At 40.6% G+C, this 21,777-nt stretch overlaps 1 protein-coding gene across 1 annotated transcript; it reads right to left on the reverse strand.

The window, feature by feature from the left end:
* Positions 1–1,692: 1,692 nt before the first annotated feature.
* On the reverse strand, positions 1,693–9,132 carry sall4 (spalt-like transcription factor 4). The gene is made up of 4 exons (XM_023266707.3): positions 8,846–9,132; positions 4,134–6,575; positions 3,751–4,052; positions 1,693–3,653 (listed from the first exon to the last, which is right to left on the reverse strand). The coding sequence occupies exons 1-4, from the start codon at positions 8,910–8,912 to the stop codon at positions 3,219–3,221; spliced, it is 3,246 nt and encodes a 1,081-aa protein (XP_023122475.2). The 5' UTR covers positions 8,913–9,132; the 3' UTR covers positions 1,693–3,218.
* Between the last annotated feature and the right edge of the window lie 12,645 nt (positions 9,133–21,777).

The raw sequence follows: 21,777 nt of genomic DNA on the forward strand, positions 1-21,777 counted from the left end.
AGATTTTGTTTGTTTATATGGTAAATGGCCAATATTGTCTGTGGTGTGGACTGAATTCATTTGAAAATAAATTAAAATATTATTTATGGGTCTTTTAATTTTTTACTCAGTTTATCTGATCAACATTGTTGCTTGTTCTCTTTGTTAGGTGGACAAAATATAGGGTCAGTCTGCGTCATTTCAGACAATATTGTTCCTCTACCATCTCAGATCTTCTTTGTAGTTTTCCCATTTGTTATTTGGGACCTAAAACTAAGTTCTGTAAAACATTTTGGCTGGATTTTGCTAACTTCATATGTTTTAAAGGTTCAATATCTACAGAAATACAACTGTCACAGCCATGAAATGAGTCATTCTAAATTATCATCAGTTTGTCTGTCTGTCTCTGCAATGTTTATTTCAAATATATGTATAGGGACACTCATTTAGGCACAATAAGCCTCATATGTTGTTAAATTTCAACATGAAGACAAGATTGAAGTTACTTTTACCTTTGCAAATATAATGACAACATATAGACCCCTATGCACACCAGTTTTTGTGGTTCTACAAATGGGTCATGTTTCCATTTTGGTATGTGAATATAGCAAGAAAAACAGAACTCTAGCTTATTATACTCATCATGCATCAAATTCTGCTGATGTTAGAGGCCCCAAAAGTTAGTGAAATGTAGACCAAAGAGTGTATTTTCATATATACATCCATATATACACTTTAGAAGCCCCATTATAACCCTCATTTGAACATTTTCCCTTTTTAATTTTATTTTCAAGAGCCTGTAATTTAAAATTAAGCCTCTATCGGAACCATTCATCTACAGTACATTATGTTAGACACAGTGTTGTCTGAGTTCTTCCTAAATCTCTTGCCGTGGGACGAGACTAGGTGAATGCACACTACTTTAGCAAAATGCACTATTTGTATAATACCTATAATTACATTTGCATGCCACAACCTTCACCACAGTCTGTGATATGGGCAGAGACCGAGCAGAATTTATTAGGATTTGGTGTGACCACCACTGTGAAAATAAGCAAGTAATAGCTTTGTTTATTTTCTGTACCAGGTTTCAGTTTTATGAATAAAATATTGAAGTTTAATTTTTTGTCCTTGTATTTTTGTGAATGCTTTTTGTGTCTGATGCATCACAAACAACAGCATCAGAATGTACCACTGGCTGGACATACAAACTGGTCTCAACTAAATTTGAGTGTTTGGATTGATTGCAGTGCTGTATTGTTGTATCACAGGTTTCTCTGCATTTCTGCTCCCTGACTGTATGCCTACAACTCCTTTGTGTCCTAGAAGGACAAATATTCAAAGCATTGCATCATGTCTAAACTGCAGGAGGAAGCCTCTGCGCTGTTGTCCTAAAATGGATTAAGGACACGATCTGACAGCCTGCTTCAGTTGTGGATGCAAATAGTTTTTTGTTGAAAATGCAAAAAGGCAGGGATTAATGGCTTCTGGTGGATAATAAAAATAGAAAGAAGGATTTCACCACAGTCATCTGAAGGTGAACAGATGTAAATGAGGGATTTTATGTGCCTTCAGACTGGCCTGCGCTGGCACAGAAATTAGCCTGAGGGTAGGGTACATTTCAGTTGTCCAACCTATGCAGCTGGAGACTGTTTATATCGTCCGTCTGCTCAAACCGCTTTGTCTGTCTGTGAAGTTATGATAGAAACAATGTTGAAAAAGTCACCCTGATTTTATTGTTGAAATCAGAAAACATTTAGGTGAAGAAAACATCTCAAAAGAAAAACAAAAATAACATTTACATTGTAAACAGATCAAATTGGCTCAACATTACTTGAACAGTAGAGACAACTTGAAAGCAGTTCTGACATGGTTTGCTAAAGAAAGGCACAATTTGGCAAATGCATATCGAAAAGGAATGTACAGCAGGGGCCTACAAAGTACACTGACCATTCTAATTGTGTAAAGTGTCCAGTGATACATTCATTACTGTTCAACTCAGCAGGTTGAGAATGAAAACTCTTATCGCATACCCAGAAAAAGAATGTATCGGAAAATGTACAGATCATTGCATTGAGTGTAAGGGGCATGGGGGACAACTAAAATCTAAACGAGGTAGAACTCACCCCCTAAACTCAAGCATTTTGTGTATTAGAAATAAATTAATGATGCTACAAGTTGATAAGATAACCAAGACAAAAAAGCCTAACAATTATTCTAAATGGTTGCTTCTGGCAGGAAGAAAAAGTGGCCAAAATTGTGAATTTGTCCTCTTCCCTGTCAAACCATTACAATAAAATCAGTGAAATGTAAATGCAACTAAAACCTGATATAAAGTGCAGGCATGAGAACATTAAGCATACGATATGCCTTCAGAGCTCAGCCAACGAAATTTGACTCTGCAGATTTAGAAGTGAACTATATGGGTCGAAAAATTGACTTTAGTGAACTGACAAAACTTTGAAATACATACCACAACACATGGTACAACACACATTCGCCTTTGTAGCAACACGTTTAGTTCAAGTTAGGCACTTGGCAAAAGGTACAAGTTGTCAACTACTGTATCTTGACACCAATGCAACAAACATGTTGTGATCTACAATTTCAAAAACTCTTGACTGAACAGTTGCACCTTGATTTAAGATGCAGGGAAATGGAATAATGTGTCAGATCAAAAGCCCCTTCAAAATGAGACAAGCGAATGACATTTACCACTACAAAAATGTACAATGTCATAAAACCAATGGCACACAACAGGAGGGAAAGTAGTCATTATAGACACATACTGTTAACTACAATATTATTTCTGAACACTGAGACCATGTCCTGACTGATCTCCTTAAAATTCATGCCCTGAAAATGTTCCTATTTAAGTCAACATCCTTCAAAAGTATCAAGAAGACAGTCTGAATTAAAGCAGTTTCAAGTAAGTTATACATTCAAACTTGTGGATAGACAGCAAAATACGAAAAAAAAAAAGTCACAGGAAAAAATACCCGCATATATATTTATATAAAATAAAACTACAGTAGTTATATCAAGTTCAACTAAAAATAACACTTGAGGAGAGTTGATCAGGAGGGGAGAGAGCTGCAACGATGTTACTGAAAAATTCAAACAAACAATCCATGTGGAATTTTACAAAGATTTCTCAGAATATTGATTGTACCTCATTCAAAAAAAAAAAAAAAAAAAAAAAAAAAAAAGGAGACATCTCACAAAAAAATATATATAAACTAATTAACTGCAATTTTACCCTCCTCCATGAAATGTGGGAACTGGGATTTTGGCACACTGTCGGAGCTGTTCTTCTCTATTTCAGCCATGGTGCCAGGCAGCCCAGAGTGGGATCCATCCATCTTCATGAGGCCTCCGGTGGATCCGATCAGAGGGCCTCCGGCAGGGCTTCCTGGGAGTGGGATGCCACCTCCCTGGATGACAGAAATTTCATTGGTCTTCATCGTCAGGCCACCACTGAAGGCAGCAGCGTACTGGTTCCACAGAGATGGGTCGAAGTTCATTGGTGGAGCGCCCAACTCTTTGGGGGCCTGCATGATCTCTGGCAATATCTTTGCCTCGGAGCTCATTGCAATCAGTGCCATGGGATTCTCCAGAGACAGACGCTGGCCACGCCGTGACGAGTTGTTCCACATGTGAGTGCCGATGTGCACCTAAAAAAAACAAGCACACGTTGAATTATAATCCCATTAACACATTAAAGATTAACAGCTTCAATGAAAATGGTCTATTCAGATAATGACAACTCACCTTTAGATTTCCCTTGGTGGTGAAAGCCCTGCCACAGATGTTACAGGCAAAAGGCTTCTCCCCTGTGTGAGTGCGCTCATGGATCTGCAAGGCGCTGGCCGATGAGAAGTTTTTGCCACAGGTGTTACACATGTGCTGTTTGGTTGATCTGCGCTGTGCAGGGGAGATGGAGGGCATGGCTGTTCCCTGAGGCATATGGGAGCTGAACAGAGTGTGAGAGCCCAGAGGATTCTCTGGAGGAATCTTCATCTCCAGACTGGCCAGACTTGATGGTATCCTCATGAAGGACATGTTGCTGGGAGCTGTTGAGACACCGTGCAAAATTAGATCAACGCATTCAGCACGACACTTTCGAACACACCGTTTGTCATTATTCAACTCACCATATTCTCCATTTGGATATGGCATGCCCGGTTCTTCCTTAATCGCTTTGGGGATGAAGCTGCTGGAAGCTGTGAGGTCAAGAGCTCCACTTGACTCAGTTCCCTCTTGAGTGCCATCATACTCTGGTTTTGACTCATTTTGGGCAAATTCATCAACAGCAGGCTCAGGAGACTTGTTACTGATGTTGTTCACTGGGGAAGAGGAGTGAAATGACATGGCTGAGTCAGACACTGCAGGACTGCGGCCATTCTGATATTCCTGCTCTCTGGGAGCCGGTGGTGATTCTTTGGACGTTCCCTCGCTCTCCGAAGTGGTGCTACTCTGTCGTTTCAGTGCAAGGGCGGAGGTGAGATTCTTCAAAACATCTAGGCTGGAAAACACTGCAGGGGCTACGTGCTTCTGTGGCTGTTCTTCATGGGCAGATGGGAGTGAATCTGAGGCATCATTTAGCTTCTGGGAGTTCAGGTCTGGCTCGTGTTCTTCCATGCTTGCTTCAAAACCCTTGGCATCCACAGGCTTCTCCTCTGGCATAGATGGCTCCATTACTTCTGGTGCTGCTTCAAACTGGTTTTCTGGCATCGGGGTGTTGGGGATCTGTCCACCCATGTGCATGCGAATGTGCTGCTGAAGAACCACAGCATTGGTGAACTTCTTCTGGCAGATGGGACATGAGTGCTGCATTTTAAGAGGAGTGTTGGCCCTGTGCACACCATAATGAGCCTTGAGGTTGCCTTTTGTGGAGAATGCACGGCCACAGATTTTGCACTTGTAGGGCCTTTCACCGGTGTGTGTGCGGTAATGCATTTTGAGCGAGCTCTGGCAGCTGAGCACCCTGTGGCAGATTACACACTCATTGGGGTCGTTGGTCCTCTTTTCCAGGCCATCCACCATCTGCTGAAGTTTCGCTGTTCCAGAACTTTGTTCTCCAGGGAGGACATTACTGTTCATATTATGCAGTGCTCCAAGCAGATCTTTAGCATCTTTCTGGTTTGGATCCAGTCCCATCTCTTGACCAAACACAGACAGGGAGCCGTCACTTGTTGATGGAGAGGGTCTCTGGGAAAATGGGTCGTTCCCGAAGCCATCAAATGGTTTGAATCCCGGTATGGATGACGGGTTAAACCCAGCAGCTGGATGACCTAGCATAGGCTTAACGTCGGTCATATTTGACTCTTCCATGGGGACAGACATACCAAAGGGAATGCCACTGCTGGTGGGAATATTGTCAAGGTGCTCTGGTACAGGATGAGGATTCATGCTGATGTTAGGATATTTATCTTTATGCCTTTGGAAATGCACTTTGAGGTTTCCTTTGGTTGTGAAGCGGTTTCCACAGATGTTACACTTGAAGGGCCTCTCTCCGGTGTGAGAACGCAGGTGAATCTGGAGGGCACTGTCATTGCCAAAGGTCTTTCCACAGTATCTACACTTGTGCTTGTATAATGAGTCTCCATTCTTTGATTCTGGCGGGAGGTTCAGCATCTTTGTCTTCACTTTTTTAGAGGACTCCAGTCCTGCTTGGATACCACTGAAGGTGCTTGGGAAACCTATGACGCCTGGCGACTGAGGCAGCAGCGCTGGCAAACGGCTGGCCAGATCAGGAACACCCTTCAAAATGTCTGATTTAGAATTCACTGAGGCCAGTCCTGCACTCTGGGAGGTAGGGATGCCAGCAGGCAGAGGTAGTTTACCTTGCTTCATCGTCTCCATGGAAAGGCTCTGACTGCCGGTCCTCTTTCCAATGAGAGCTGCTGCAGCAGACAGCTGTTGAGAGAGATGTGCACCGAGGGCTTTCAGGGGGTCCATTGCTGCCACTACTGGTGACTGGAGACCCTGTGGGGTCATCATCGCTACTTGGATTCTGATCTGTTCTGTGAGCTGGATTTGCTGCAGCTGCTGTTGCTGGAGGCAAACTAGCTGTTCCAAGATGACCGGGATGGCCTGCAGGGCTTCCTGTGATGCACTCAGAGATGAATTTGAAGAACGTTGGGAAACAGCCGTGTTAGTGTCAGCAATGGGTTCAAGAGTGACATTTGAATCTTGCATTTTGGGTGAGGGGTGTAACGCTAGCTCAGGACTAGCAGACACGTCTCCCTGATCCTGGTGTCCTGAGTCCTCTGCATTCATGCTGGACTCCTCCTCTGCTCTGTCCAGCTGGTCTGCATTGGCCTGTGACAGGGAATGACTGCTGGACTGACTGTCATCATGGTCGCTGTTGGGGCCTTCAGGGGAACCTTGTGAATATTCCTCCGGCACGTCATTGCCATCTTGATCTCTCATGATGACCACTTGCTGACTTTTAGTGCAATTTGTCTCATGCTCAAGGAATTCTGCTTCGTCAAAGAATTCAGCGCAACATTTCTTGCAGATTCTGGTCTCTTCCATTCTAAGCCTCTTCATTTCATTTCCAGTGTCCTCAGATTGATCATCTCGATGAATCCCTTAAACGAGAGAAAACAGGATTTAAAGTAAAGCTCTTCATACAGTTAATGCAATAATTGACATTAATAAAATAAACCAAAAAAGTCATTTATCATTTATAAACTATATTGCTAAACTAGTATTCAGACTTGGGAACCTACAAGTTGTTGTTAATGCATCAAGGTAAAAGTAATTGACAGATGAGACGACTACTTTCATAGGAGTATAACAGCCCTGTATTTTTTTTTCTTTTTTAGAAATGTTTCTTCTGACATTGTGTTTATTGGATCACTTCAATTTTCAACATGTTCCTGATATTTTGTGTACTCTCTATAGGTCAATGCACTGGGCTTTGAATTTGCCTTTTGTCCACAGAGCCAGCAGAGGGCAACCATCTCCCTTTGACAGTACACAGAACAATGTCCCGAAAGACAAAGAGCTTTAGATCGGACATTAAATCACTGTTTCTAAGAAACGAACTACAAACTTAAAATTAAAGAAAATGTGTGCCCAATACAAATCAGAATAAAATCCATTCAAGGCTTCATCTTGGTTCAACAACAGAACCCACTAACTTTAAGACTAATTTCAGGGTCCCAGCTGGAATTAAGTGCCATTCTTTCTCAGCTGAGAAATAAAAGACTACATTTACAATACAACCCTGTCGGGGAGGGGGAAAGGTGCAAGTTTAATGCTGATTACCTTGAAGCTTTTTTTTCCACAGCCTGTGAAAGCCTGATAAGTGTGCATTTTAATTTGTCTGCTAACCAAGGGGCCATTTCACAACTGGGTGTATTGTTAAATGCTAATGCCTCTGAGGAAGGGGGGAGACCACCTGTTTGCATTTGCCCAAGGAAAACTACTGGACTTGTTAATTGCTCACCAGGAGGGCAATGAAGCAGTGTCACGAAAAAAAACTGCATTAAATTTCGGATCCATGAGGAAACAGTAAGGCATGGCTCTGCCACCCACATTTACGCGCTGTCCAGCTGAGCCGCACTTACTTTAATAACCCGGACGGGAACAGCGCCTATATGATGTGACTGCATAATGCGTAAAACATGCAATCTTTACTCATTATCCAATACAACCCCCATTTTGTTCATTATTGAGTAAATACGGGAGGCAGCACACACTATTTGCCACTTGACGGCGCATGACCTGTATGTGATCACCTTTAGTGGGGTACATGACACGAGGTCAGACTTAACGTTCAATGTATGCGCACTAGATTAGAAATATTTCCCGACTTTACATGACGAATGCACATTAAGGCTACCAAGGGGGAAAAAAGAGAAGGAACCAATGTTTCCTCTTTATGAGGTGAGGTCTCCGGCATCGCTGCTGCTTGCATATGGCAACACCAAAACGCACCCCCACCCAGTCTCCACAAAAACGCCACTGCTCCATCCCCCACCTCTCCACATATGTACGAAAGGAAACAGTCATGCATTAAACTGGGGGATTTATTGCCTTTAGGTCAGCTTACTCCAGACTCACATTTCATACAGTTTTTTGGGCACCTTTGTTTGAAACTTCTAATTTTAACGCACACTTGCAAAACACATTTATTTAAAACACCAACGACTATAAATGCACTATTAGAAACAGTGATAAATCAATGACTAAAGGTGCAACACACTTCGTAATGTTACATGGAACAATGGCTAATTGTTTTGGAGTTAAAAGACGCACTAATATTTTCTAGATGAGTTTTCTATCAGGCAAAGGATCATATTAAATAATGTGAGCTATGAATGAAATTAAACAAAGTTACAGACGACAGACAGCCGAGAGAGTCATTCATCACCATTCAACTTCTTAAGTAACCAAATTCTACAATGTATCCAAAAAAGCCAACAGGTAGCAACATACGCCTCAACTAACGCAAAAAAAAAAAGTTCAGAGGGATTCACGGTCCTCAATTCTGCCCACGAAGCAACTGCGAGGGATCAGTTTAGATCAAAATTGGCGGAGTCCAGGTAAATCGATCGCATACAAAGTTACAGAAACAAGATAGGATACTTTAGTTCAAAGTAAAAACCTAAAAATGTTGCTTTTTGAAGCCACCACCGCGGAAACACCTGATATTCTCATTGTGTCGCTTCGGAGGACTGCGGCTAAGTTAAATTCCTGGTCAGTTCAGAGGGACAGCAACAGGTCAAAGTGTAAAAGTCGCTCCCCAAAGTTTCAGATAAAATGTCGAAAAGTTGGCAGCGCAGCGTGGCGGGGCTGCGTGTTCAATATGCGAGGGGACCAACAGTCGCTGATCTTGTGCGTAAAAACTTACCATTTTCTGCGGATCCGGGCTCGTCGGAGTTGATGTGCTGCGGTTTGGCTTGCTTGCGCCTCGACATGGTGCAACCATCGGGAGCAAAGAGTTACAGACAATTTTCCTCCCCTTCTTCAACAAATTCTTCGGCTCGGGAAAATTAGGCCCTCAAGTAGAAATGCGCATGTCAACGTAATTATTATTATCAATAATGCATTGCGATTTATCACGGGCCTCTGACAGCTGATTGGCTCCGGTCCAAGTGCTCACACATTATTCAAATGCGCTCCCTATTGATGAGCGCAGCGCAGTGCCAGGAGGGGGCGGGAGGAGCCCTGCGAGTGGCCGGACCTCAGGACGGAGGCTGGCTTAATAGCAGCCAGCTTGTCGCTCCTTTCCTCCCTCAGGAAACAAATATGTTGCCACCGACGGACACAAGCCAGCCAAACATCAGACTAATATGTTTCTCTTGACTCGTGGACCACCTAAAGCCTACAGCAATTAAGAATTCAATCGTGGAATCATCGTTGTTGTATTTCCGACTGCGCGTAAACGTGGCATATGCTTTATTTACAGGTTGTATTTGAGTGCTGCTGCAAATGTCCCCACAAACACACGTGATCAAAGAGAGCGACACAAAATGACTAGTATGTATTACACATGCACACATATGGCATCACCACAATATTCTTGATCTTTCAGAGTTATTCTCTATATAAATGTTTGTCCTATTTCCTCCAAATACAAAAAGTTGGAGCAGTGTTGTCCCAAGAGTGTACAATAAAGGAGGATAAATACTTTTTTTTTTGATTTGCACAAGTATCAAAATGCACAAGTGACATTTCAGCATTCACGGACAACAGTGCCAAACATGAAATAAATGTGAAATCTGGGATATTTTAATGGATAAGAAAAGAAATCATCCTTTTTTTACAGCATTTGCAGCAGTCGTTGAGGCTGGAAGCTTTAAACAATCCTACTTATTTATGTCACTGTCCAACATGTGGTATTTTAAATGGAGATCATTAAACTATTTTAATTGTACATGTTGATGCAAATACTAAAAATTAGCCATTATGGTGATTTTTGCAAGAAAAAAGTGACATCCCTAACTAGTGTGAAACATTATCCATTCACAATCATGCAACATCTAGGAATCTAGACAATGCTGGAATAATTCTGTTGCCACTGCATCAGATCTGTGTTTCTGGCATAGCTGGTTTTCCAAAAACAGTCCAGAAAGTTCTCTGCACATCACAAAGAAGAATTTACAACCTTTATCACTGCAGGGCACAGTGATCACCTGTTGCATGTTTGTAATGTATCACACAACAACAACACCACAACAAGTACACACAGATTATTATCAGCTGCAAGCTAAAGATCCTGATGTGTTCAGTGTGAATTCAGGGTCTGTGTCATTGTGGTGTATGTTACATGAATGATACAGCCTGAAGGACCTACAGTGTGTCTTATTTGTTTCTCTCCTTATGTTGACGGGAACTTATTTTTGGAACATGACATACCAAAGACATACCAAGCTGTTCAAATGCGGCTGTACAGACATTGAGGGGTCACTTAAGATCACAGAAGTGTGGGAACATATTATTATGGCGAACATTTCTATGCAAAAAGTGTAGAAGAGAAAAGGAAAAAATACATTATGGTGGAGCACGAATGATATTCTCTATAAAACTCCTTCCGATATTCATGAGAAAGAAACATTCAGAAATCAGAGGTGAATAAAGGGTTCATGAAAGCAGAATAGAGACACTGAAAGTCCCCTAGAATAATACAGAAAAATACTCTATGATGTAGATTACTGATGTTTAAACCTCAAAATAAACTGAACTTTAAAAGACTGAATACTACATAGGTTGATGCATGTTTAATTATTTTCTCTAAAGTGAGGTTTGTATTGCTTTCTCTTTGTTTAAAGCCATTCTCAATTGAATTTCATGTATTTTTTTGTTTTTGAAAATTAGGTGCTTTAAAACTCCACCTTTGGCTCTAGTAACTCTGCTGTAATTTTGGCTTTATCCTTTATTTCAAACAATCAATCAGCCATGTGAATGAAAGAGGGGTAATATATGAGCTGAGAATGAACATTTCCATTTAAGAAGAAAATGTATCATTTAAACAAGCTTTTAGACAAGAGTATGAATTGAGAGAAATTGCAGTATGGAAAATTTATGTGATCTTGGCTTTTCTACCATTCTTTTGCAGGCTAAAATGCCTCAGCGTGTGTTATATAATGCCACAGCTGATAAGTGTGAGACAAAGATACACAATATATTCAGATAAACAAATGCCCTTTAAGGGACTGGCTGAAGGTGAAAAAGAGGGGAGTGCTGTCTAGACAGTTTATTGCCCCAATAAGAAACTATACTTGAATACACTGTTTCTTCTACATTCAATCTAAACAACTCAAACTGTGCACAGCTGTAAAACTGCAGTTGTGGGAAGCAGAGGGATGTCTGCTATATAACCTGCTCCTTTTGAAAACTAAATTATACGACTTACAAGAAATTCTGATATAAGAATAAAATGAACTTATGAATTAGGAAATTTTAAAAAATGCTCTCACTTTGGCAAGCAGAATCTATAGAGACAGAACCTCTACCTCCGGCAGTGTTCTTGTTTTTGTAAAAAGCAATGTACTACTCAGACATATAGAAATAACACCAACAAAAAGCCAAGGATCTGTTTGCTGGCATCTCACATTCATTCTCTGGTCATTCCATGCTGGAAAACGTTGGTTATGTCATTTCTGAAAAAGGATCGACAAATGGCAAAGTGAAGGTGAGCACAGAAACCAAACATAATGCAGTGTCCTTGACCAGGTCACGTGTGTGACAATAGTAACAGAAAGAACTCATAAGTGGCCAACAGCACAGTTTGAAAACAGCCTTGGAAGTGTAATTACAGAGCCATGATTTTCTATATACTGGCATAATTCTAATTCCTTCTGGAATTTACACAACAGACTGCCGTGAAGTTTGTTAGATGTTTCCCTTACCGAGATTTATACTGATCTCACAGTGGACAAACAATCCAACATTTTCATTACGTGGAAGGAGAGAAATCCATCTCCAGCGCCATTCTTGTTTTGTAAAAAGCAATACAGCACACAGACATATGGATCCTTCACTTTTTTCCTGCCTTTTGTTAAATTTGTTTTTATTTGCCGGCCGCTGAGATCCTTTGTGATCATATTCTGTAGGTCAATGCCAGGTATGTGATTTTTTTTAAGAAAAGAAAAACAACTGTTTAAGTGGCAGTAGGCTCAAAAAGCAAACATATTACTGCGTCCCTGACTGGGTCATGTGTCTGACAATGACGAGTACATCGTTGACAGAAGTCCTCATAAATGGCAATCTGTCTGGAGTCTATGCAGCAGAGTGCTGTGAGATGGAGAGAGGAGAAACTTCTCAGATGTGTCACTTGTAGAACTTTACGATGACCTTGCAGTGGACAAACAATAACAGCCCAACACTTGCTGAGGAATTGTGAATAGAACATGTGTTTTTTAGGACTCAGTAAAAGATGAAAGGCGTAGGCTGACTTGGGAAGGATGAGCTATTTCACGTCGGCGTGACAATCAGTGCCGTTGTCAAAACAAGACAAATTTCTGTGAAAGATGCCTGCTTCACTCGTCCTTTTTTGTTGCTCTGAGTTAAAACTATTTGAGTAGAGGCTTCCTAAATCCAGATATAAACCAAAACAACCCAAAGCCCCTGCTACTTAATATTGGTTTTTGGACTTTACTGTGCAGTATTCTCTATTTCTAGCCTATTACACACTTTTTAAAAAACTTTTATCTTAGGAAAAGAACAACTTCTTTGTTGTTTAACTACTTACATTCCACCACAGTTTTAGAGAATGGGTTAAAAATGTCTAACTTGACATTAAAGAAAAGCATCAGAAACAGAAAGTCACTATCTGTGGCTTTATCTGTACACTCAAAGGACATTGTAGAGTTGGAAACATAATTCCAATAATAACTGCTTCAGATTTAATGGTGATATCTTGAATTGACAACTCTACAGTGTTTTTTTGTTTGTTGTGTTTTGCTTTTTTCATGTAGCAGCGTGCACGAAAATGAGAAGTTGTGACCACAGGGTTCATCAAGACAAAACATACTTTAACAGTTTCTGCGTATACGAGGCCACGGCCCAACTAACAACCCAACTTTTTGTTTTGCTGTTTGCCATCTGGTCATCATATCCAATATCTGACATGGCAAACTATGTCTGAAATTGATTTAAAGGAATGCGGTTCTCTTCTGCAGGGAGTCTACTTTAATTTTAAGATGTACGCAGGCGAAAGACAGAAAATTGAGGATGTCCCAGCAGAGTCTTAAGCATTATTCTGTGACACTGTAGCAACCTTTTGTGCAATTTATGATATGGAAATATGAATCTTCACAACGGAGTAAACACATAACCTCCTTCAATATATACTTGAATGTATTTCAGCATTCAGAGTTTAGAGCAAAGGTGACCGGATGAAAAGGTGTTTCTGTGTCTGTTCTGGTTGTTTTCACCCTTTGGTTGGATCACTTTGGATCTTCACCTTCCCTCCAGTCTTAAATAAGATGATGTTTTCTGCCAGAAATCTCTTTAACTTGCTTTGGTTCTCGTAAGCCCAACTGAAGTTTGTATCGGTGTGAATGAATAAAGCAGATTTTTACTATCTGCTGTGGTCAAATGAAGGAGAGTTTATGTAAGAATAATGGGCATGTTGCATTTGTTTAAACGCATTGCCTGGATAGTGGCATTTATGCCAGAGGTTAAAAACATTAAAGTTAAATGTAAATATTAAAAAAGGAGCCATAATGTGTCCACAGAGAAATATGAATGTGTGTGACTTTTTGTTATTCAAAGCATTGCATTTTACACTTCACCAGACATTTCTGGAGGTTTGACTGCCCTGAATCACATACATGACAAATGATAGATAGCAAATAATTAACTAACCACTGCAGAAACAAAAAGAAAAGCAGCTCTTTCTAATGTAAGCCTGAAAAACCCAGCCAGGCTGTTCATGTTTCACCATTTCAGCTGTGTTCTCTCCAGCAGCAGGACACCCTAAACAGTCCTTTAATGGTTGACCAGTGTATTTCCTAGATCCTGTTTTATTATTTTATCCTCTGTTGGCTTTCTTCAGGTGGCCCTTAAAACATTTCCTCCCTTGTAGTCATAAATAACATCATTAAAACTTACACAAAGGACAAAGGGGAAAATGTCTTTTTTCTTCATGCAACACTTGATTCCCATGGAAAGGGAATAATGCTGAGGACAGGCAAACACAAATGAAAACAGTTCGGGTGACCTTTTTTGTAACTCAGGCTACCTCGATCCTGCGTTTTTTTCCATTCATATTCGTCATATCGCAACGTAAGCTTTGCTTGTATACAATCAATGCACCTTTTTCTATGAGCGCTCTTAAGACTATACCGTAATTTTCCCTGCCTGACTTGGTTTTCAATCATCTAAACATAGCATTATCTGCAAAATACAAGTATAGTGCCCCACTGCAATTACTAGAGTGTCAGACTGTTTTCGTTATTGATCAGCAAACGCCCTTTCCAACGTCCTCCTTTTCATGAACGTGTATTTAGTTCTTTTGTTTGGTAGCATCAGCCTAGAATAGAGACTGAGGGCATTGAGGTGAAAGGTATTGGATGTTTGTCTGCTGTGCCAATATTGTTTTTCCCTGCTGTATGTTTCTCTTTTAAAAAGCAATACACATGTACAGGCTACCATGTATACCAGCTGACCACACTGATGTAATTCTTATCTATACAGTGAAATTTTTGTAACAAACATTCATTTTTTTTAAAGTCACCCTCCATTTAAAAACGTGTTTTGCTCATTGTTCCCTCACTTGGATGTTTGACCTGCATTGTGCAGAATGGTGTAGGTGTAGAGTTTCAATAAAAGCCTGTTATACTGAAGGTTTCTCTGCCATTGCATTGACTGTGAGCTTACAGTGTTATGTTGAAAACTAAAATCTCCTGCATGGAGAATCAGCTTTTAAATGAAGTAAAGACACCTCTGAAAATCCATTAGATTCAGAAGCAGCTGAGTTTTGAAATTACATAAATATAATTTACCACTTTGGAATTTTTAATAAATAAAATATATCTTAATTAAAACTAATTATTAAAAAAAATAACATGTCCAGTGCAGTGTTCTTGAGTGCAAGAAAATCAGACAGAGCACATAATCAAATTTAACAGCTCCATTAGCATGCTAAGAGTTCAACCGGAAATGGTTGTGACACCTGGGTGAAACAGGAAACATAAAGGACTTTGTCTTTAAACTAGATCTGTGTCTTTAGAGATAGCAAGATGAGTGCTTATTTGTCTCACACCACTGACTGAGAGGATGGGGGTTGGGGCTGGAGGAAATTATGTGCCACAGCATTCCACAAACAACTTCTGCTCTAGTCATGAATTCTTCAGATTTAGTTTTGAGTCATCATTCTTGAGAAAAAAAAAAACTTGTTTGTCATATTTTTTTTCTCTCTTATAGGTGGGGACATGAGGAGGAAAGTCTTGAGACATGTATTTCTACTTTGGTTTTTGGTTTATAGCGATGGTGAGTGTCTAATATCCTGCTCAGTCCTGTGTGTGTGTGTGTGTGTGTGTGTGTGTGTGTGTGTGTGTGTGTGTGTGTGTGTGTGTGATCTGTGTGAACGTCTGTGGCAGGCGGGTGAGGGGAGAGATCAGTGGCCCACACATGGCTGTAATTTAATGGAGAATTGCCCAGTGGTTCCTGTGCAGAGGTAAACACAACCAATAGTCAGGCTTTTGTTATTGCATGACTATGACAACTGCCTCCATCAATAAACAATAGAGTGTTGGGGGGAAACAAGGACTCACTGTATGAAGAGAACCCCACTGTGTCCACTTCTCACTCTCACTTCTAATCAGCCTCTCAATGAAGAAGCGTATGACGGGTATGTGCAGTAACGAGTGCTGAAGTCCCACATTAGAAAACACTTTTAGAGGTGTTTTTTGATATTTTAGAGAAAGAAAACCCACCATACCTGTTGCGTGTAGTTGCTATTAATTTCAGCATTTCTATATAATTATGTAAAGGGATTGTAGTTTGGGGGATGAGGGGGTCAAACTTGAAGAATTTGAGACACAATAAACAAAGAGATAGGGAGAGCTCGGCAGTCACCATCAAGCTGTGAGTCAACGGGGGGCCAATCCCTCAAATCTGAGATGCAATCTGGGTCAGGGCCATAAACATTTACAGGGTGGGAAGTGCTGAGCAGAGGGGCTGCAGGATATCAGTCCTCTCTCACTTCTAATTAGCTTATGAGAATGTAACGCTTACACAACAGCAAGCTACGGTTTTGGTTATTTCCATGTTTTCATTTCAGCCTGAGGAGCGAACAATAAATTTAGGGCAACAGGATAAAGTCAAAAAAGCATTCAAATGAAAAAAAGAATTAGAATATTTCTCTTATAATGCGCACTTGGGAGATGAGATTCTGAAAACAGGAGGGCAAAATGTGAAATTAAGAGATTTTCTCCTCTATTACAGCTTCTAACAACTTCAGCAACATCTGAAGGTAATAAGTCAACTTTGTCAAAAGGATAAATTGATTGTGTTATGTTTTTAATGGTTTATGGTGCACTGGAACACATGTTAGTCTCATTCATAGTCCCACTGATGGATTAGGTTTTGTGAGGAAAGCGGCCAGATGGCAAAGTGACCAGAGTAAAGTATGGTGCTGATGAAACATTGATGATTGTAACACACCCATGTTAACATGATCTCATGCTGACACACACACTCACATACACACTGAGTTTCTACACTTGCAATGAAGCAGAAACCCTCCCTGGAATATCTAATCGATCATATTCAGGTCACATTTATTTACGCTCACACAAAAGTTGTCTGTGAACAAAGAGCAGAACACATTCATGAGATAAATACACTGTCAGACGTGACAGCAGATCTTGTAGAATAAAATAATGATTAAATGATTCAAGTCATTTTAATGCAATTTTAAAATGCTTAATTTAGCATCAGCAAAAAGCTCTCAGAGGTGCCTTTGGGTGTCAAAAAGGGGGGCAACTTCCCTGAATACAAAAGAAACACGCAGCATAAAGCACTTGACAGTGAATGTGGTCGTTCTTGTGGGGCTCAGAGACTATAAGACACCTGGTGGGTTTTCAGGCTCTTCAATGCAGGTTTACAGCAGCCGTTGACAAAGACAGCCGTGGACCTCAGAGGTATTGACTGCCTTCTGTGACCTCTCAAAGAAACTCTTAATCCCCTCTGCTTCTGCCTACTGTATTCAACAGTCATGGGCATTTAAAATCCTCTTCACATTTAGAGTAGAGTAGTAGAGTAGAGTAGAGTAGTAGAGTACAGTAGAGTAGAGTAGAGTAGAGTAGAGTAGAGTAGAGTAGAGTAGAGTAGAGTAGAGTAGAGTAGAGTAGAGTAGAGTAGAGTAGAGTAGAGTAGAGTAGAGTAGAGTAGAGTAGAGTAGAGTAGAGTAGAGCAGAGCAGAGCTGTATCTGTTCCGAATGCCTCATGGTGAACGTTAATCTATTACAAAAACATCATTAAACTGACATGTCTTGCTTGTGCTTGTCAAGACAGTTCAAAGCATCAGAGCTCATACGACCATGAGCGCTGCGCAGGGACGTGGATAAGAGTGCATTACGGTTGTTATAGCAACCACCAGAAATGGCTTCTACGCTGAACAATAGTCAGATGGGCCTTTGGGGAGGCCCAGTGGCAACCCCCTCCACACCCACATCTGCTGCCCTCACATTCAGACTTATGGGATGTTCTGCCGATTATTTTCTGTGCTGCTTCCCCCTTTCAAAACTGACAGGCTGAGAGAATGAGAGTGAAATTAGGAATTCTGCCAACATCTGCCTTGGAACTGCGACGTGGTGAGCACAGCTTAGACGGGAAGTGAGAAAAAAAAAACAAGAAAAGAGACAAGTCGATGGGGTTGAAAAGTGTGTGACAAAAGTTCTGACGTGCTCCGAGGTAAAAACATCCAGCTGAAAAGGGCTGTTAATAATAACTGTGCATAGCAACCAGAGAGGTATGTGGGGCACGAGGTCGAATATGTGTGATAATCAGACTGAATGTGTTTACATTTGAAGAGCTTTATGGGTAAAATTTGCACGTGTCTATTCAGTTGTCAATAACTACTGAGTGAAGCTTTCAGGCAAGTTTTTTTCTTTCAAAAAATGTACTGAAATAAATTCAGTGAACGCAAAGCACACTGTGATCTCACTCTCCTCTTCTTTCTACTATGGGAAAGAGGCTCAGGGTGGTTTACTTTACAAGAGGCAAAACTGTAAATCACAAGCTGGACAAAAGGAGAAAACCCTATAGTGCCTTTGTCTTTTGATTCCTCACGGAGTGCAGAAGAATTGGATTGAAGCCACCTGCAATGACTGCAAAGCCGCCACTCAGTGCGGGAAATACAGACTACTGCTGCTTTCCAACGTGATGGAAGAGGGCTGTAAGCTGTACATTCACACAGAAGACATTCAAAGCTTGTGATTTTCACTGTTCTCCCCCAAAAACTTTCCAAAATAGCATAAATGAACCTCACAGAATTCAATGAAAAGACATTAATAGTACATGTTGTCTCTGAAAAACATGTCATCAAGAAGTTAAGAATAGGACTCACTGAACAGTTTCATTTGGCCCATTCAATTATCACAAAATTGCCTCAGAGGGCTTTACAATCTGTACAGCATATGACACACCGTGTCTACAGACCCTCGATTCATCCCCAAAAATATTTTAATAAAGCCAAAAATGAGCAGCAGACGATGGATTCCTCTTCTAGAACAGATAGATAGATGTTTTCAAGTCTTTACAATGAAGTGTCCAAACTTGAATTACTTGTTTGAATCCCGGTGCTGCTTAGCAAGACTGTCTGGTAATCAATAAGTTGCTGCTCTCAGGAATGCTTTAGCTTTGTCCTCGCACACACAGATAAACAAAAATGAACCCTGAGTTCTCCTAATATGTGGTGACTGCTGATGCATTTACAGGGGAAGAAAAGAGGAGGAAAGAAAGACTTCAGACTTCAGGGTATCCAAACCCCCACATCCATATTGATTAAACAAATTTGCCACAAATCATTTTACAAATGCCCAGCGGGGGGCTATAGAGGTTGGTGGAAATACCCCATTCATGCTCTGTCCTCCCCCGCAGGGCCGAAGCCTCGACTCTTGGCTCGTTTAAGCGTGCTGACAGCCTCTGATCCTCCGGCCATCTGCAGGGTGGGCTGGCCAGCGCTGAGGGGTCTTTGTGTTCTACACTTCAGGAGATTTAACAGTGAAACTAAAAAAAAATAAAAAATCTTGAGGTGAAGGATCCCCCTCATAACTCTGGTTCTAGCTCATTTGCAAGACACACAAATCAAACTGTGAAGTCAAAATGGCATGGAGCAAAGTACTCCTAAAAGGAAGCACATCTTCATGGTGAACGTTGTGTTTGGAGGATCTGTAGGTGACTTTTTATTTTATTTTACTTTATTTTTGTTTACAACAAAAGCGTCAGTGAGGCATTTTCTGAAGCACATAGCCTGTTTTGCTCTTGTAGTGACTCATCCAAAATTAGGAAAGCTTTAACTCCGCCTCCCCTCCTCACCAAGCCCCTCTTCGTGAATGAAACTGGGCGGAGACAGCTGCGTGGAGTGTCTGTGCATGTGTGAGGTTTGGTGTTTTTCAGTGCAGGTGGGTGTGAGCATGTGTGTGTACACGTGTCGAGCTCTCATCCTGCAGGGGAAAGTAAACAGGCAGCTTCTCCTGACAAGCTTTTTGTGATGTTTCTGTTTGCTTAGATGCCCATTCTGATTATTTTGCAGTCTGAATTGCATTAGTTTACACTGTTTTTACTGTTACTGTTAGATTCTGAACCTGCATCTGTTTGCACATCTCAAGTTGTTTACACCATATACTATGTAAATTTTCACATTCTCAAGTGAACAATTTGCAAAGTCCCGCATACTGCAAATATTTTAATTACTTTTTATGACCTGAAATTCCTTCCTTTGCTACACTTGCTGTGTACTTATTGTCTACTGACTTGCAACACTTGCCTTCTTTTTAAACCTTTTGAAAAAAAAAAACTCTACATGTAAACATTTACTGCTATGCACTAAATCACAACATCAGACTCTTCATATGTTAAAACCTACTCGGCAATAAAACCTATTCTGGTTTTGGAATTTCCATAAAAATAACAATATGTGTGTTATTGATTGAAATAATGAAACTCAGAATTCAGCTAAAATAACACGCAGAATTTCTCACAGCATTAACATCAGACCTGCTATAGGTGGTGAAAATCCTCAACTTGATTTTTATCATCAAGCATTCCCATATTGTTGGAGTAAACTGCTGCAGCCCTCATTCTGTGGCTGCTCTGAATGAGGAGGCCATTCCTCCCCTTCTTATAACCTCAAACACATGGTCAGCTCCTATTATTTTAACTGCTTCCAGTTACTTCAGATCTCTCTCGACCTCTGAGCGCAATCAAGAGAAGGAATGGCCACATTAAAACAACCAGGCCGGCGACAGCTTGGGTTACCTCGGTTATACAGGATTAAGATACTACTTTAATAGCAACAAATATTCACAAATGACTGATCAGTTTTCAATCTGGGAATAAATTTGGTTGATTATGTACAAAAACAAAAAAATACTGAAAATCTGCTTCGCTTTGCATTTAAAAAAAAAAAAAAAGACGAGAAGTTGAATTTTCCGTGGATGCACATGATTCATGTGGTAGCAGCGCTTTAAAGCCCCTGTGTATCCCCTTAACCCATCATGTGGAACACATGTCTGGAAATTATTTTGCTCTTGTTCATACAGAAGTCAAAAGACGCATGATGAGTGGGCTCAGAGGGAGCAGCTCAGTTGCTTTCCGAAGAGAACAACAAACAGGTAATGTTTACAGCAGCTGTGTGACTCTTCATATGTTTATAAGAAGCCACTGCTGAGTGGGACTGTACACACACAGTAACTTTGCTGTCATCCGCATTTAAGACATTCTTCAAGTCAATTTCATAGAAATACGCACACGAACTCACATCCTATCAAGCATTTACTGGGATGTTGGATCTATTCCTGTATTGCACTGCTTATAGACAGGCCCTAAATGCTTCCCCAGAAACCCAATCCAACAAAACAGACCATCGCTCATAAAGACGCCACATGAGTGATGCGAGCAGAGCGAGTTATAGTGACCCTGGGACACACAACTCTTTCCTTTCCCAAACACACAAATTCCACTGATTTGGACTCATCTGTGATCTCCAGCAACTGTCACATCAGTTTCAGGGTAGCATTTATAAAATCTGTCCATTCCCCGGTTTAACATTACCTGTAAAAAATGGCTTTTTTTTTTTTTTTTTTTTTAAAACATAGAAGAGCTGCAGCTTCATTCAGCGATGAGCCCTTTGTTTGATTCTGGTGCCTGAATGCAACTATTGACACAAGAGTGCTTTTGAGATGCAAAGACATAAAATCAATATCTTTTTTTCTTGTTTGCTGCTGCTGTTAGTGTTGGTTGGTGGAGTCAATAGTAAGCTGCTGATTAAGGAGACACAACTGGAGTTTTTTTTTCCAACTAATCCAACCCATTCTGCATTTACATCACACTCTAAAATCTATAGATGTGAGCATGAATGTTTTTTTCTGACATAAATGAAAAAAGCCTGTCAGAAACATGCCTGAAAAGTTCACATGGAATTGCTACAATTTATGAAAAAACATAAAACAAAACATAAAAATTTATATATCTTTAGGTGCAACAGGGAGGCGGTTCCTTAGGCTCACACCCCTCTGTGTATCCAATTCTTTTTCAACCCACCTAGCCGGAAGTTACAGAGGCTTGGTCTTCCACACAATGAGATAAATATACTACTCCAGTCTTGCC

This window comes from Amphiprion ocellaris, chromosome 8, assembly GCF_022539595.1.
Source record: "Amphiprion ocellaris isolate individual 3 ecotype Okinawa chromosome 8, ASM2253959v1, whole genome shotgun sequence".
NCBI classification, from domain to species: domain Eukaryota; kingdom Metazoa; phylum Chordata; class Actinopteri; family Pomacentridae; genus Amphiprion; species Amphiprion ocellaris.

Bases quoted from the DNA above. Each gene is read 5' to 3' on its own strand.
- sall4 (XM_023266707.3), bottom strand. From the start codon at position 8,912: ATGTCGAGGCGCAAGCAAGCCAAACCGCAGCACATCAACTCCGACGAG. The intron at 4,053-4,133 runs GTGAGTTGAATA...GTGTCTCAACAG, and splicing joins ATATCCAAATGGAGAATATG to CTCCCAGCAACATGTCCTTC. The intron at 3,654-3,750 runs GTGAGTTGTCAT...TGTTTTTTTTAG, and splicing joins CCACCAAGGGAAATCTAAAG to GTGCACATCGGCACTCACAT.